We start from the raw sequence: 16,981 nt of genomic DNA, 5'->3' as shown, positions 1-16,981 counted from the left end.
AGTAAAATAAAAAATATGTTTGAAAGTTATTTTTTTAATTAATAAAATGTTTTCTTCCATTAACCTAATATTATAACTATATAAATAATTTTCATATACACAATTTATTTAAATTAAAAAAAATTTCATTTTAAAATTTTTATACCAATTATAATTTTTTTAAATAAAAGATGATTTTGTTATCATATGTAAGTATATTAATTTAAATAATTTAAGGAAGAAGAAATAGTTTACAGGTGAGGGTGATGGTCGGTTGGAGCTCATCTTTGTGAAAACACAAAAAAACAGGTAAGAAAACATAAAAAAAAAAAAAAAAACACAAAAAACAAAAACTCACCCTCTTTCCCAAACAAATTTTTTATGTTTTTTATTTTCAAGAACATAAAATAGTTATTAAAAATAGAAACCAAACATGCCCTTAGTAATTTCAAAGTTTTTGAAAATAAAAACAATTTTTAGTCGTTGAACAAACTTAAAATATGTTTTTTTGAAAACAAATTTTATATAATCTAAATTATTTTCGATAGACTGTTTTAAGTAATAATAATTTAAATATATTTAAATAATAAATCGACAAAACTGTTTTTTATTTAAATTTAAATTTTAAAAAACAGTTAATAATGATTTTTTAAGAACGATTTTGGAAACGTTTCCAAACCGATTTTGGTCACGAAATCATTCCCAAATGTGATTTTTCGAATCATATTTTTCTGCGTTTGACTGCAACTTTGAATTTTCAATATATTTTTTTTCCATATTTTTATCACATTTTCCATATTTTATTATTGGCGTCAAAGGCAACAAATAAATGCGATGCAGAGGTTGAGTGGGAGACGAGCCAGCAGTCTCCGTACAGAGGCGTCAAGCTGGTCAGGGTTGTTGACAATGGCCAGGAAGCGAAGCTCCAGGACCACCTTCTTCCTCCTGTCTCTTCTCTTCCTCGCTGCCTTCACTCTCTTCGCTCCTCTCCCTTCCCTCTCCTCTCTCTCCCCTCCCCTCCCTACTTCGTCTCCGATCAGGGTACGCCTCACTATCCAACTCTACGGAACTTTCTGTAACTCGTAATTCTGTTGCGGTTGTGCTTCGTTTGATCGGTTTTTGGAAGATTTCTCTGGATTTTGAGTTGGAATGCGAAATGTCTCAATTGAGGATGTGGTTCTGGAACTTTGTGGAAATCTTAGTTATGTTTCTTTTAGGGATTGTTGAAATATCTGGCACTTTGTGGAATTTTAAAGTCTGTTTCGTTGTCTGGATTTTTAGTTGCAATGAGAAATGAGGCTGTCTGCGATTCGTTCTGTTTATGGGAATGTGTAGAAATGCTGACTTTGTTTTGACCAGTATTGGCGTGGTTCGGTTTTTTAGAGAATTGTTTGGATTTTTCTTTGAAATGTGGTCTCAAGAACTATCTGGAACTTTCTAGAATTCATTCATTCCGATTTTGGAGAATTCTTTGGATATTGGGTTGAAACGAGAAATGAGGATGTGTGTGTATCTTTTTTTCTCCGTGCAATTATCTAGAAATACTAATTCTGTTTTGATTAGGGCTTGCTGGATTCGGTTTTGGAGAAGTGCTTGGATTTTGAGTTGAAATGAGAATGTGTGTATGTTTGTCCCTCTCTAGAGCTGTTTTGAAATTCTAATTCTCTAGGATTTGATTAACATGCACACTATCTCAATGGTTATTCTATGAACTTTTAATGTAGGAATTTTTTTTCCCTTTTTCTTTTTGTTTGTTTCTGTTGTTATTGATTCACATTGAAAGAGCTGCTTTCATTTTAAGTTGAAAAATATTATGCATTTATGACTAGCTATTTCTTACTTGATCGATGACAAAATGTATGAAAAGAGGAGAAATTTGATTATGGAAATTTCATTTTTGGGGCTCTAGAAACAAATGCTAGGTCTAGAAGGTAATTGGTTACACAGGCTTTTATGAATTTTCTTTTGTTTACTACCATTACTACTATACTCACTTTCACTCTCCAAATACTAGGTCTAGAATGTATTTGGTTTCCTACTACGAATATATCTTCGGTATGTAAATCCACGTAGCCCATGCACTGGGTTCCAAACCCATGTAACCAAATACAGGTTTATTTATGAGTTTTCATTTTTTTAGAAACTGAATACAGAAAATAGAGAAAACTGAAGGTTGAAATTTTCTTTGCTTTTCCTCTATTTTCATGGTGGGCAAATATTTGGGTTATAAAACATTCAAGCATAATGATCTGCAGTTAAGATCTTGATAAGGAGTTTCTTGCTGTGGTTTAGTTGTCATTCCTTAGATTTTTGGTAGATTGACATGCTAGTCATTCTTAATTAATGATATGGTTATTCTTAGATTTGTGACTTTGGATTTCTTATATGAGTGGGATTTATAACCAGGTCATTGGTCAAAAGTTTGAGATCAAGAACGACAAATTTTGGAAAGATGGTCAACCTTTCCAGATTATTGGTGGTGATTTGCATTATTTCCGGGTTCATCCTGAGGTATTTCTCTTCAAATTTTGTAATATAATATGTTATATGTTATTTGTAAACCCTTTTGTTGCTTTGCGTGTATTAATTTCCTAATGCTTACCACATGGAAAGGGACAAGTGGCAGCTTTTCAAGCTTCAAATACTTTCAGGCTTTCCCTCATGGTGCCATGGGCAACTTATTGTATCTAATTGACTTTCTTTGTTAAATTAAATGGACATGTCTTCATACTTTAGTTTGTGGCAGCCAAAGGCTTTCTAGTGTAATTCGGTGATTTCTTATGTATCTTTATTCATGCAGTACTGGGAAGATAGGCTGTTGAGAGCAAAGGCATTGGGCTTGAATACCATTCAAACTTATGTTCCTTGGAATCTGCATGAACCAAGACCTGGAAAACTGGTTTTTGAGGGTATTGCAGATATAGTTGCATTTCTCAAACTCTGTCAGAAGCTGGATTTTCTTGTTATGCTTCGACCAGGACCTTATATATGTGGAGGTGAGCTGTAACTGTCAGATCTTTCTTCCTTGTGTATTTATCCTTAATCCTTATTTACCTATATGTATCTAGACTTTGGTTTATTTTAGCAGATAGATGGACACTGTAATAGGGAAAATTTGGATCATGATTGGAAATGGAAACTTCTTAAAATATCACATAGAGGCAAGACAACCACCTTTGTATCTTATCAAGTGTTGGGAAGTCTGTAATACTTATCTATTGCCCCCTCATTCAAACCTCATCGCTGTTCCTTCTCTCTGAAGCATTAAGCCTATTCTCTCTCCTTTTCTGCTTATTCTCTTTCTTTCTCTCTTTCTCTCTCTCTCTCTCTCACACACACACAAGTGCGCTTGTGCACAGCATAGCTGTTCTTCTTCTCCATTCTCTTCAACTCTAGTACATATTTATGTTTTTCCCAACAATGCCCCTAATTTGTATTTTTGGGTCTAATCTCATTCTTTAATCTTTGGTTTCTGGTTCTTTAAACCCGTCATTCTTAATCTATATTTCCTGGTGCACAACATTTTTCACGATTCTCCCTGATCTTTGTTATTTGGTGTAACATGATGCATTCTAATCCTTAAAAAGTTCACTCTAATATTTGTTTTTGTGGAATTTTTAGTCTACATAATACAATAGATGATGAAAACTAAAATTTTGTCAACCATCTTTTGTTTTGGTTTTTTTTTTTTTTGTTTGAAATTTTGTTAAAGTTGCCATGTCCCTATTATTGTATCCTGTGATACTGCTATTAGTTTGGGGCCCAGTAATAGAAGTGAGTGTACAATATATTAGTTCCTGATTCGTTAGTTCCTCAGTTGTCATTGTCTTTTCTAATCATTCATCCTCCACAATTTGGTTTGACGGTTCCAATTGAGAACATCTTTTTGTTGCAGAGTGGGATTTGGGGGGGTTTCCTGCCTGGCTGCTTGCCGTTAATCCGCCTCTCAGATTAAGATCATCGGATCCTGCCTTCCTTCGTTTGGTACGTTATAGGTTCTTTGCTTATAATTTAGGAACATAATGATGAATGGCATGCCCTTTAAATTACTCGTGGATGTAAATTGTAATGAACATTGATATTAGAAACAGACCATATGGTATTCAATTGTTTTATGTACTTAAGCTGTTATGATGAACAATCTCTCATACTCTCTTTTCCCCAATTCTAGGGAATCTTTTTTACTATTTTAAGGAGCTTCTCTCTTTCCTCATAGTTTTAATTGTTTTACTCTTTTACAAAAATTTAACTTAATCTTATATACTGAAGATATTTTGGTTTACAATCTCTAGCTTTCTTTCTCTCTTGTGAGTCTATTGGATCTTTTTTGCCTCTTTCAGAGAAGTTTCCTTGTAATATTAATTTTTCTGAAAGGTTGAATTTTTTTTTCCTTCTATGGGGATATTTGTTGCTATCCATATGATAGATGCTAACTGCAGAAGTGGCAAAGTTGAATGAGTTACCCAATACACCATGATTAGCTTGGGTGAATGACCATTCTTATCAGCTTATTTTATTCCATTTCAATTTTTTTACATGTTAGCCTGGTTTAATTTTTTTTCCATCTAAGAAAATAAAAGGCCGTATTTCAGATGATTATGCATTTCTCTTTGCCCTATTTTGGCTTGAATCTCAATCAACAGAATCCTCAATGCCCCTTATTGCATTTATACTTCATGTGCTTTCCCTATTAGGCCATCTCCAAGGTCCTGAAACCTTTGGATCCTAGTGAGGCTTTCTTTTAGTGAATAGCCTGGACGCATACTGCCACACAATCAGTGTGTTGGATATAAAAGAAATTTAGTTCATCTTCTCCATTGATCTGCAACTCTTTATGATGGTTTCTGTTCACCTCAAAGTGTCTAATGCCTCTCTCATTAGACAAAAAAAAGTATGTTTCAGGTAGAAATTTCTGTTTATTTTTATTTTTATTTTTATTTTTTTGTTCTTTTCCATTAGCTTAATGTTTTTTCATCACTTCAATTATGAATTGTTATAGGTTGATAGATGGTGGGGAAATCTACTTCCACAGATAGCTCCTCTTCTTTATGACAAAGGAGGCCCTATTATAATGGTTCAGGTGCATCATTTTTGCCTTTTGCTTTGCATTTATTTTATGTGAATGATTCTCAACAACTAAAATATATGATAAAGTAATTTAAAATGCAGTGAGAATCAACTTTTCAATTTCCAGCAACTGCACACCATTCTTGTTAGAGAATTTGGAAGGTTTTTGTCTTTCCAAGGGTGGAACAAGCTACTATTGGATCTAGATAATTATCTACTATATACTGAACGTCCCACAATGCCCTTGAAGTTGCATTGGAGGAATTACCTCTTACTGCCAAATCTTAAATAGAGATTGAAAATTTTGAGATCCTGTTAAGGAGCATATGATTCTGCTTCACATGAGTGTACCAGTCACATTAGAGCTGAGTGAGCGTTCAAAATTATTCCTTAATCACCTATTAGGCTATTAGCTCAATCATTAAACCAGGAGTATGGCCAGAAACCCTTGTGTACTTTTATTACAGACTGTTATGACTGGAAATTTTTTGTTAGATGCAGTTGTCATTCTTTCCTTTTCTAAAAGATGGTATGAAGCATAATTGCCTTTCCCATTCCAAGTAGTAATAATAGATTGGCCCATAAATTAATTACATCATCCCCTCCAGAAAGATCCATTCTGATCAAAAAATGAAAGAAAGAATAGTACATCTCTAATGACATTTGGGTATAAAGAAATAAAATAGTGGGTGCTTTCACATTGTGTTCTTTTTTTTTTTCCTGTAATCCTTGCAAACAAAATAATAATTTCTAGGAGTGAGCACATAGAATGTTATAAAATCGTCATACTTTTTCTATATTCCCCCTGTGGGGAATCCATTAGCAAAATAATAGTGTGGAGGACTGAGAACATCAGATGATATGAAATGCTTGTACATTTCCTTCTTTAGGGAATCCATTAGGGTAAGTTCAACCCCTAAGTGATTCAGGCAGCTGCTTAAAGCCTTAAAAGGTAACATGAAGGAAGACCTCAAAATTTTAAAAATTTCTTCAGAACTAGGTGAAGTCTCCTAGAAACACTCTATAATTTGGAACATGTTGAAGAAGATGAAGAAGAATTTTTGTCTTTTGGAAGGATGTGAGATGAAATAGTAGCCTTTAAAGAATAATTAAGTGAGACTCCTAATTTGTGAGAGATTCTAGAGAACCGTTTTTTTTTTAGAAAAAAAAAAAAGGAAATCATGATTTATTTTATGATTTGATATGCTAAGTTCAAACTTCTAATTTGTGAATTTGAAAATCTAATTGTCCGAAATCCAATACTGAGATTGGTGATATTCCAACTAAAGGAGACTATCTTGACAGATTGAAAATGAATATGGTTCATATGGGGATGATAAAGCTTATCTTCATCACCTGGTTGCAGTGGCCAGAAGACACCTTGGGAATGATCTAATATTGTAAGGAATTCTCCATCTTCACATCTAGAGTCATGGTTGATTTATTTACTTATCAAAAAAATATTCTTCTGATCTGTTTGTTTTATGTAACAACTTCAGTTTTTTTAGTTTTCTTCTAACCTGGCAATTGAAGACCGTTTCTTTTCTTCCTTTCTTCCTCCTTTATTTTATGTTTTTGTTGCCTCATTTATTTCCTTTATAAGATTACTTGTATTATTAGAGATACAAAGTTTTTTTCACCTGAGGTACTTATTATTTTCAAATCTGTGTTGATTGTATGGAAAAGAATAACAAAAAAGTGGACCTAAGATGTTATTTACTTCTAATATACCTACCTAATGGCTACCCTCTCATTGTTTTTTGGAGTCATTGTCAATTCATATCAGTCATCTAGTTTCCCAATTAACAGAATCTACCAACTCTCAAAGCTTGGTTAAATTGTGGCAAGAGTTTAAACATTTTTTTTTTTTTAAATTTCCTGGCATTTTTTTGCTTTTGGTGTTATGGGCAGGATGTTTTCATCTTCATTTTTCTTCCTCAAGGTTCACATATGTTGTCCACTTCTAAAATTCTATAGTGAACCCACACAAAAATGTCTTTTCAAATGGAAGATGCTTAATTGGCTATCTTCTTTACTGCCTTTTTTTTTTTTTTTTTTTTTTTAAAGTGTACCGATAGCAGTGCTCATTGGATGCAGAAAAAGGTGGTAAGAATAAAATAAATACAATTACATTCATCCAGTGAGCACCTACTATCAGGAGGTGGTAAAAAGTGGTAAGAGTAACTTTTTCCCTTTTAAGTAGTCAGACTCGTTGAATAAATTCTTTGTCACTATTAAGTAATATAATTTGTTTTTTTATCAGAAACACAGAAGATCTTTTCAGTTTAAGTTCTATAAATTATAATTTGGCATATTTTATGGTTATATTTGACACAGATAAAAATTGGGGACAATCTATAACAATAACAGTGGGGCAAATAATTAATTGATTGGTATTGGATAAGATCTTATTAGTATTAAATAATAGATCAAAACGTCCTTGAGGCCTGGCTCAAGTGGCCAAGGGTTGAGGAGGGTTTGTGGGAGGTTCTAGGTAAGTCCCAATGGGGACAAAAATTTACCTATCAAAATAAATAAATAAATAATAGATCAAAATGAGTCTGTTATTGATGATACATAAAAATGAGAAAGATTTTATAGTGGTGGTAATAGGCAAAAACTGAATCAGGCATTTTTTTTTCCTGAAATGGAGCCACAGGCCACTATCTTAACTGTCATATGGTGGAGCTGCCCTGCCTATCTCAGTCTGTGTATGCTATATATTTTACTTTCTATTGTATGTTATTCACTTACATGGGACGTTAACTTTGTAATATTTATCACAAGAATAATTTGAACTCTCTTCTTCATTTATTTTTCATCCATTTTTCTTTGTCTACATTGGCCCTAGTGCTTTAGTGCTATTCATTTATCTCATGCATACTTATAGTTTGAGATTCATAATGCATTTGTGTTTAACTTAATTTAGTTTTCTGGTAGATTAAAGCTCTTCAGATGCATTGCCAATAACTACTAGTCTTACAATTGAAAATTTGCAATGCATGTGTACTTCTTGCTTCGCATTTCTAACTTTGTAGACAACAAGGGGAAAGTATGAAATATAGTTCATTATAAAAAACTTAAAAGTGCTTTTTACCTTAAAAAAGATCTATGGTGTAGTCCTTTGTTTCACATTCAAGGTTTTTTTAGGTAGGCAAATAGAGAGCATATTGATAAGAGCCAATAAAAAAAGGGGTATACCTCTAGCATATTGAGAGCATAGAGGAATAAAGAAATATTAGCAAGGTCTTATACAAACAATAAAATTAAACAAAGATGAACCGTTAGCACCCAAAGTACCTGTAAACCAAAGAAAAAGGGGATGAATAAAAACATCTTTTGAAGGTCCTACAGTTCCACTCTTGCCAAATAGTCTAAAACAAACATAATGGGGTCATTGTCTCCCTACTACAAAATGTCATAACTCATATGGTTCCCATTATTCCATAATGAAGAACATATTCTGTCTTACTACTATAAAGTGATACCTTGAACACCATACTTCATTGGCAGGGAAAAGATCTCCAAAAGCTGCCTAATGAAGGATTTAATAGAGAAATGAACCTTGTTCTATGTTCTATAGGGATACTATACCGGTGTAGTGGGACACATGCAGTATAAATTTGTCCATATTGTGACTGTAAGAAATTTCATTTAAATTAAAATTCTTCAGATTAGCAGTGAACTAATTGCAAATCAAGGTGAGAGTTTGTGTATTATCTTCTTTTACAATATATAGCTATGCCCATTTGAATGGATACATGTTAATGGTTTTGTGCATGTGGCATGAACTTATGCAGGTATGCATTTTTTTTTTTTTCCTGCACTACATACATTTATGATTATCTTTCATTGGCATTTTTTCTGGTTTATGATTTAGGGAAAGGTACGCGAGCTACATATATTGATCAGAATGGTCTTTTGGAGTCATAATTGTTTTCTTCTTTGATTATCTGTTGTTTTCTTGACTAAATCTTATGGACTTTTTAGGTATACTACAGATGGAGGTTCTAGGGAAACTCTTGCAAAAGGCACCATTCGTGGAGATGCTGTCTTTTCAGGTTCAGTTTGTGATCAACTTATGTTTTAATTTCAGCATTTTGAACTTAAAAGAGTAAATGGCTATTTGCTTAGATACTGGAAGTAGGAAGCAGACATCAATTTTGACATTTTTCTTTTGTAAATATTTTGTTTATCTACTTACTTTCTAATACATTTAAGCCATCTTTAATGCATATATTACAATTAAAATTCCTGCCATGGTGGTCTATTTATCCCAAGATTCCCAACTTTTCAGGGTTGTTATGATTAATCCTGTTGGGTCATTCTGGTTTTACAAAACTGTGTATTCAACTATAGCATTAACCACAATTTCTTTGCTAAACTTACATATGTTCTTTTTGATCTTCTTTACATCTTCAAGCACTTTTGTCTCACACACATGTACTGCAATAATTAGTTGAAGCCTCAATGGTATCACATTCCCCTCTCATGTTCATTAGTAACTCTCAAAGTTCTCCTTTAACTGACATTAGTTTCCATCCAGTCTGCATAACCCTACTTTGATAAATAATAAAAAAAAAATATTTAAGTGCATGGATTTCTTGGGAAGACCGTATGATCCAATTGTGTTCTTGACAAGTTTGCTTCTCATATATGAGATACATGTGCTTGTAAGAAACTGAATCTTAGTCCCTTGGAATTCTGAGGTAGTGAAGTATCTGCCAAATGCCTATGTGTGTGCATGTGCATCTATCTGTTTATTGCTGGTCGGAAATTCTGGTCCACGTTTCAAAATGCCTACTAAATTTAAGATTATGCAGAATACTGTTAGTGAAGCTTCTTCTATCATAGAAGTTGCATTGGAAGTTCATCGGATGACAATACCCATTAAGCAACATAAATATTTTTATGACTACATAATTCTTTTCTGTTTTCTAAGCTAATCTCAATTGTCCATTTGTAGCTGTTGACTTCTCAACTGGTGATGATCCACGCCCTATATTTCAGTTGCAAAAGGAGTACAATGCACCAGGAAAGTCTCCACCTCTCTGCGCGTAGGTGTAATTGTTGGTATGCCTTTTTTTTTTTTTTTGATCTTTGCAGTTTGTTGCTGATTGCGCTTGTATCTTTCAGGGAGTTCTATACAGGTTGGCTTACACACTGGGGGGAGAATATTGCAAGTACTGGTGCTGATTTTACAGCCGCTGCTCTTGACAAAATTTTGTCTCTGAAGGGTTCCGCTGTGCTTTATGTATGTTCTAAATTCTATCTTTTGATGAATCCAGTTCACCATTTACAAGATAATTCTATGATATAGCATCTTCCAATTCCCAGATGGCACATGGTGGGACAAACTTTGGATTTTACAATGGTGCCAATACTGGTGCAGATGAGTTGGACTACAAGCCTGACCTTACTTCCTATGATTATGTGAGGAAGATTTTGACTTTATTATGTTAACATACTGTATTTTTACTTACCATACATATCAAAGCAATGCCTTCTTTTCTAGGATGCACCAATTAGAGAATCTGGTGATGTGGACAATGCGAAGTTCAAAGGTATGTGCTGAATTGTCTTATGTTGTGATTTCCTCTTTCATAGTTGAAATATGATTTTTTTGGATCAAATTGAATATATTTATTTCTAGAACTGTAAATATTTCCCTTTTGTTTTATGAAAAATGATTGTCCATTTGTCCACTACATATTAATTGTTATTGCATTAAACTGGAAGACATCTATGGTTCTGGACTGAGATATGACGACCTCAAATTGGGAAAGTTCCTTGCTTGCTTGTGTTAGAAAGTTAAATCCTACAAAAGATTCAAATAGAGATGGGTCAGTTTGTTGCTACATTCTTAGGCATGAATTTGGAAATTTCTGAAGGCTAAAGCGAAGTTTGATCTGGTAGTTGGGAGTTTGAGAATGGTATCAAGGTTGGAATGATTAATGAGTTCCGAAATAAGACTTTGGATGGAATTTTTATTCAGATCCTCTTTCACTTCATTTCCAAATTATCTTGTGTTGGCCTTGGAGAAAGTTATCTTCTTGATTAAACACTGAAGATATCTTTAGGACTTGGAACTCAATTTAGCACTTTCTTGTTGAAACTTTCTCCATTACAAGAGTTGTTGATATTATGCTTGATAGAAAGTCTTGGATGAGGATTTCACTGGTTGTCTTACTCCCAAATTTTTTTAAGCACCCTTCCTCTCTCTAGATTGCTTTTGAAGCCTTCTTGTCTCTCTAAAGTTGCTTCTGAGCCCTCAACCCCCTTTAAGTTGCCAAGCCTTCTTGTTCCTTCAGAAGTCGCTTCCTTTTTCCCGAGCCACTAGATAAAAATTCTCATAAAAATCTCATGTATTGTAAGTGGATAACACCCTTTGTGTGAAATGTGTAGGATTAATTACTAAAGAGTATATTAATTGTTGTTGTTTTGTGACTCAACATCTTCATTTAGAAGTATTACAAGCCAAGTTACTCAAAATGGAAACACACTTCTGATGTTTTGGCATTGGATGACTGATCTTAAAGTGCCTTCAATTTTTCACAACTTGGGATCTTGCAAAGTTTACATGGAACATGAGCCTTATAGCAATTTTCTTGTATCCAACTTCTTACCGTCACTGTTAAGGGTTTTTCAAGTTGATGCGTGCACTTGATCTATGTATATTCCTAGGTACGGACAGGCACAGTCTAACCGTCAGAAGGATTTGTTGAAAACTCCAAGCTACCAATTTGATCCAAAAGTTTAAAGTGTTAGGTAATGGGCTAACAATGTATATCATTCTGACTTGGGCTAAAGCCCTAACACCTCATCGCATGGGTGACCTTCTTTGAGCTTGCATGCGAACTCAATAAATCGAAGAAATAAACGTCATTGAGGTTTGAACCCATGATCTCCCCTAGTCTCCCACAAACCAAGGCTCTAATACAGTATTAAGCTGCCAATTGATGTAAAAGCTTGAGTTGTTGGGTGATAATAACAATGTATATCGAGTTTATTTGAGCTATAGCCTTGACACGCCACTGCTCTGATAGTATTCTCTGTGGGTTCAATGGATAGGGGAAATAAATGTTTATTTTTTTGATAAGTAAAAGAGAATCCGTTAAAAAGCGCCAAAAAGAGAGCACCAAAGTACACAAGACGTACATAACAACCACCAAAAGATGGCCAAAAAATAGAGGAAGTAAATGACTCCCTCCCTTAGTTAAGCTCATTCTCATGACCTTGCATAGACTAAGGCTTTGCTACCATGTTAAGCAACCAATTGACTTCAAAACTTAAGCTTTTGGACTTTTTAGTAGCTTAACAAACACAATTGACTGGTGTTCGATTGACATGCTTGGGGAAGTCATACAGCTATTATTCATAGAAAAATAGTCATTTCCATGATTTAAGATCAAAGTTTTATCTCTGATGGTCTCAACTGAGATGCAACTTAGTCATTCTATAGAATGGTAAAATTTTGTAAATTAGGGTAGTTAGTAGGTTAAGGTGCTTATATGGGTTTTGAATTTTGAACTAACATTTAGTAGGTTTAGGTGTTTAGATAAGTTTTGAAATTTCTGACTCTGAGGTCTTTTCTGGTATCACTCTCTCATACATTACAAAGTTAGCTAGTTAGCATTGTTGAAGTGAATGTCAATTTCATATGTTTTATTATTCCTCATTCAAGGTCGACTCATTATGATTCTTGCATATGCATTGTTAATTTTTACATCTGTCCCAGAGGGATTTCTGACTTGAAGGCTCATTCATGTTATAATGACCATGTAGACCCATTTTCCTTGCAGTTGTATAGTGGTTCTTATTATGCTTCCATTCATGATATTGTCTTTTCCAAAATTTTCTCATGAAAGTTATGGTTGGAGAGCCAGCAAGTACGGTCCACTTATGAATGTGGTATTCATTTCAGCATTGCGAGGGGTTGTGAAGCGACACAGTGCAGCATCTCTTCCTTCAGTTCCTTCCAACACTGAAAAGAGAGGATATGGACCCATCCAGTTACAGAAAACTGAATCTTTGTTTGATTTAATTGATAAAATAGATCCTATTGGTGTGGTTGAATCTGAAAATCCAACTTCAATGGAGTCTGTGGGACAGGTGTTTAAGAATTTTGCTCTTGTTGCATTTTAGATTTCACTATTTATGCCTGTTCAATTTAAGATTTCTAACAATTTATTTTTTTAATTTGTATGTTCCTTTGTTCAGATGTTTGGATTTTTATTATATACATCAGGATATGCAGCAAAGGACCAAGGAAGCAATTTGTTCATACCAAATGTAAGTCTTGTCCTTCCCTTATATTTAAATTGACTGGAGTTATGTGATATGAGTGACAAAGTACTCATCTGCTTACATTTGAAATTCTCCTTGTGCTGATGTTTTGCTTGAACAAATAAAGTTCTCTTCCTTTGCCCTACCACTGATCAGTTTATGATCCTTCTATTCTGACCTATAATAATTTTTTTTCTCTCTTCCTTTTATTACATGAGGGGCAACACTCTTGTATAATCGTAGCATGTCATTTCATCAGAAATCGTCTCACTTATAATCATCAGTGGTTCAGATTTTCCTGAAGTTTACAAAATATATCGGAAGTAAAAAAAAAAAAAATTCTGACTTTTTAAATGTAAAAAATGCAGGTGCATGATAGAGCTCAGGTTTTTATTTCATGCCCTTCTGAAGATAATGGTGGAAGACCAACATATGTAGGTACAATTGAAAGATGGTCAAATCAGAACCTGAGCCTTCCTGATACTAAATGTGCTTCCAAAATCAACTTATTTGTTTTAGTGAGTGACTCTTTCCCCTTTCCCTTTTCAAGCAGATTGGATTAGGGTTTTGGCTAATCCACTTTAGCAGTTAGTTCTATTTTGTAGTTTGTAAAGTAGTTAATTCAAAATGCAATGGCTATAGAAAAAAAAGGCATTTTTACAATTGATTGGTTGACTTGCTTCATTTTTTACTACTGACTGCTAATTTGGTTACACCGAGTAGACTATGGCTTATAAAAAAAATTTACTTTGTAAGTTGGATTTCCCTGATGCACGCGTCCTTGGTGACTCAAGTTTTTCCATGGCTAAGCAGAGACTTTTTCTTGTTTGCTTAAAAAACCGTTAAAACTATTGAGTCACATTTTCATAGCTGCTGGCTTGACAAAAACCAGTAAATTTCATGCAAATTGAAAGCTTCATTATCCATAATAACGTTCTGGTTGTCTGTATGTTATTGCTATCCACTAATTTTTTTGTTATGCTCATCATTTTTCAGTACCTTCTAAACTGTAGGTTATGCATAAGTTTTTTCTGATTTTCTCCTCTTCTTATCTAGGTTGAAAACATGGGACGTGTAAATTATGGGTCACACTTGTTTGACCAGAAGGTAACTGATCTGCACATACGGGATTCCTATTAAACCCTTCTATGGTTTTAGATTGTAGACCTATTATAATTTCCAGCTGAAGTTTTTAGTCCTTTTGCAAGTTTACTGCTGCTTTCTTTTATGGTTATCTTTTATCTTTATTGAGTATAATTGTGGATTTCATATAATATAGTTTCTTTCCTCAATGATCATACTTTATTTACTTGATAAATGGTTCCGAGTGGCTGTACTTGGTAGGCAGACAGTTCTTATCATCGAGTCCAAGTCCTGAAATATGGGATTAAGTCTGACTCCCTAGACTATGCCTTCTCTGTACAGCTGCATCAAAAACCATAGGACCCAGCTTGTGTGTGATTTGTATCACTTCATCTTCTCCTCATGGTTTCCTTTTTATTCATCTTATTATAAGTTATTTTCTGGAGTTGTTACAGCCCTGAGTAATTCGTCCACCACAATTATTAAACATTGTGTTAAGCAGAACCATCTCCATCATTATTCTTCAAGTTGTGATTGTTCCTAATTACATTTTCATGCTTTTTAAGCTAGAATTCGCTTTTTGTACAGCTTAGAGATTTACCTAAATTTCAAATGCTCTTCCTGAAATATGAATGTAATCATGTTGAGTAGACATTTGATGTAATATCTATTCAGGCAAATTACATGCTATGCTTCCTAACTGCATAGTGGTTATTCCCACTCATTCTGTTTCTCTTTAATTTAGAAGATCGTGCATCTTAGCCTAACAGATGATATTCAACTAATTTTCTGTTTCTTTCTACAGGGTATTTTGTCTCCTGTTTATCTGGATGGGAATGTTCTGAAGAGTTGGAAGATTGTTGCAATTCCTTTCCAAAACCTGAATGAGGTGTTGGATATCAAGCCCATCAAGGAGATTGCACATTCCAGAATCAATAAAACATTGGCCCTTACGAATATAAAAAATACTGGTATGTTCTCAATTCTTACTTACGATACATATAAATACAAACAACTGGTTAAGGTGAGAACATCAGTACTGTTCTCTTTTGTTTCTATTGTATAAATTTGTTTGGTATCTATCTGTTCCTGGTTTGTATTAGCATATTCCACTCTGAACCACATTTACCTGCTCTTGTACCTCTTATTCTTGTGCAATTAACGATGGTATGCAATAATGCATCATACTGTGGAGGGACAATGAAAGTAATCATCATTACCTTTCCTTCTGCAGAGGAGGTTTCCATAGAACCAGCACTCTATGCTGGCCGTTTTGTAGTTGATGAAACAAAAGACACATTCATATCATTCAGTGGATGGGGTAAAGGGATCGCATTTGTCAATGAATTCAACATAGGAAGATTTTGGCCGGTAAAGTGGTGTTTCCCACATTTCAGTGATTCTCTTGTGATTCTGAATTGATGTTTGTATTCTTAAATGCATTTATTTTGCTTTGAGAATCTTTAAATGGCTCCCCTTGCAGTCAACTGGACCACAGTGCAACCTCTATGTCCCTGCTCCAGTGCTTAGACATGGGGAAAACAATCTGGTATGAGATTGTCAAATGCTGCTTTTCGTTTTCCTTTTTTTTTCCATGATAGTTTGCAAATAAAGAGCATCTTTGTTGGTTTTCTGACCTTAGGGAAGATTTTAGCCCCTCTATTTTGACGATGCTTTTATAGGTAAGCAATTAAATGGTAGCCATGAGACACAGCAAGTATACGATAAAAAACACAAACAGACATAAAAAACCAAGACAACCCAAAGAAACAAATCATTCAGCCTGAGATCTTAGGCCAACCTCAGTCCGTAAATGAATCTACGAAGTAAAGACTCCTCAAAATCCAAATAATCATTCAACCACATGAACCAAGATTTTTATAAGCGTATCTTCCAGATTCAACTGTGACAGCTTTACACCTTTGAAGACTCTGAATCCATTCCCCTTCTATTAGTTCCACAATAAATGAGTAAACCCCAATTAACAAGTATTCTCATTAGCTTTTAATATATTCGCCTTCTTTATAAGTACTATACTAGAATAACAATATTCTTGATGGTTAATTGCCCTCGAAAAATGTTGATCAAAACCATTCCTAAATCTGGTCTTCTTTTCAATGAACTTTTCCTGCTTTGACTTGGTTCTTTTAACTGTTCCACAGGTCATCTTTGAATTAGAATCACCAAACTCTGAGCTTGTGGTTCACTCAGTTGATCATCCAGACTTCACATGCCGTTCAAGCAGTTCTAGCTTGCTCTGAAAACAAGCGACCAGGTCTGGAAAAAGGTCGTTCCAACTTGAATCCCCAAGGCCAAAACACAGAAAACACACTTGTAGATCTTCCACACGCATGTTGAAAGGCATGCTGTCATGCTGCATGTCCACAGGATATATATATATATAATTGAATATAAATCCAGTGCAGCCTCTACTACTGAAAGCTGCTGGGAGGCTTCCCCTCCCCTCCCTTTTTTTTTTGTATAAGCAATGATGAAATTATAATTCATTATGATTTATTGAACAATATATTCCAGCATTGAACAAATTTTCTCCATTGAACCGGAG

The 16,981-nt window shown here is 34.2% G+C and overlaps 1 protein-coding gene across 1 annotated transcript; it reads left to right on the top strand.

Annotated features, from left to right (window-relative positions):
• Nucleotides 1-798: 798 nt before the first annotated feature.
• On the top strand, nt 799-16,970 carry LOC117922144 (beta-galactosidase 17). Its single transcript, XM_034840176.1, has 19 exons — nt 799-1,020; nt 2,386-2,490; nt 2,780-2,975; nt 3,875-3,963; nt 4,979-5,059; nt 6,352-6,446; nt 9,037-9,107; nt 10,013-10,103; nt 10,183-10,300; nt 10,384-10,479; nt 10,562-10,610; nt 12,971-13,158; nt 13,267-13,338; nt 13,701-13,850; nt 14,389-14,439; nt 15,221-15,386; nt 15,650-15,786; nt 15,899-15,964; nt 16,578-16,970. Exons 1-19 carry the CDS (start codon nt 814-816, stop codon nt 16,674-16,676), a joined length of 2,127 nt encoding a protein of 708 aa, XP_034696067.1. The 5' UTR covers nt 799-813; the 3' UTR covers nt 16,677-16,970.
• The last annotated feature ends 11 nt before the right edge of the window (nt 16,971-16,981 follow it).

This window comes from Vitis riparia, chromosome 9 (assembly GCF_004353265.1).
Source record: "Vitis riparia cultivar Riparia Gloire de Montpellier isolate 1030 chromosome 9, EGFV_Vit.rip_1.0, whole genome shotgun sequence".
NCBI classification, from domain to species: Eukaryota; Viridiplantae; Streptophyta; class Magnoliopsida; order Vitales; family Vitaceae; genus Vitis; species Vitis riparia.
This window is presented reverse-complemented; position numbering and strand designations above follow the sequence as displayed.

Bases quoted from the DNA above. Each gene is read 5' to 3' on its own strand.
- LOC117922144 (XM_034840176.1), top strand. From the start codon at position 814: ATGCAGAGGTTGAGTGGGAGACGAGCCAGCAGTCTCCGTACAGAGGCG. The intron at 13,339-13,700 runs GTAAGTCTTGTC...TAAAAAATGCAG, and splicing joins GCAATTTGTTCATACCAAAT to GTGCATGATAGAGCTCAGGT. The intron at 15,787-15,898 runs GTAAAGTGGTGT...CTCCCCTTGCAG, and splicing joins ACATAGGAAGATTTTGGCCG to TCAACTGGACCACAGTGCAA.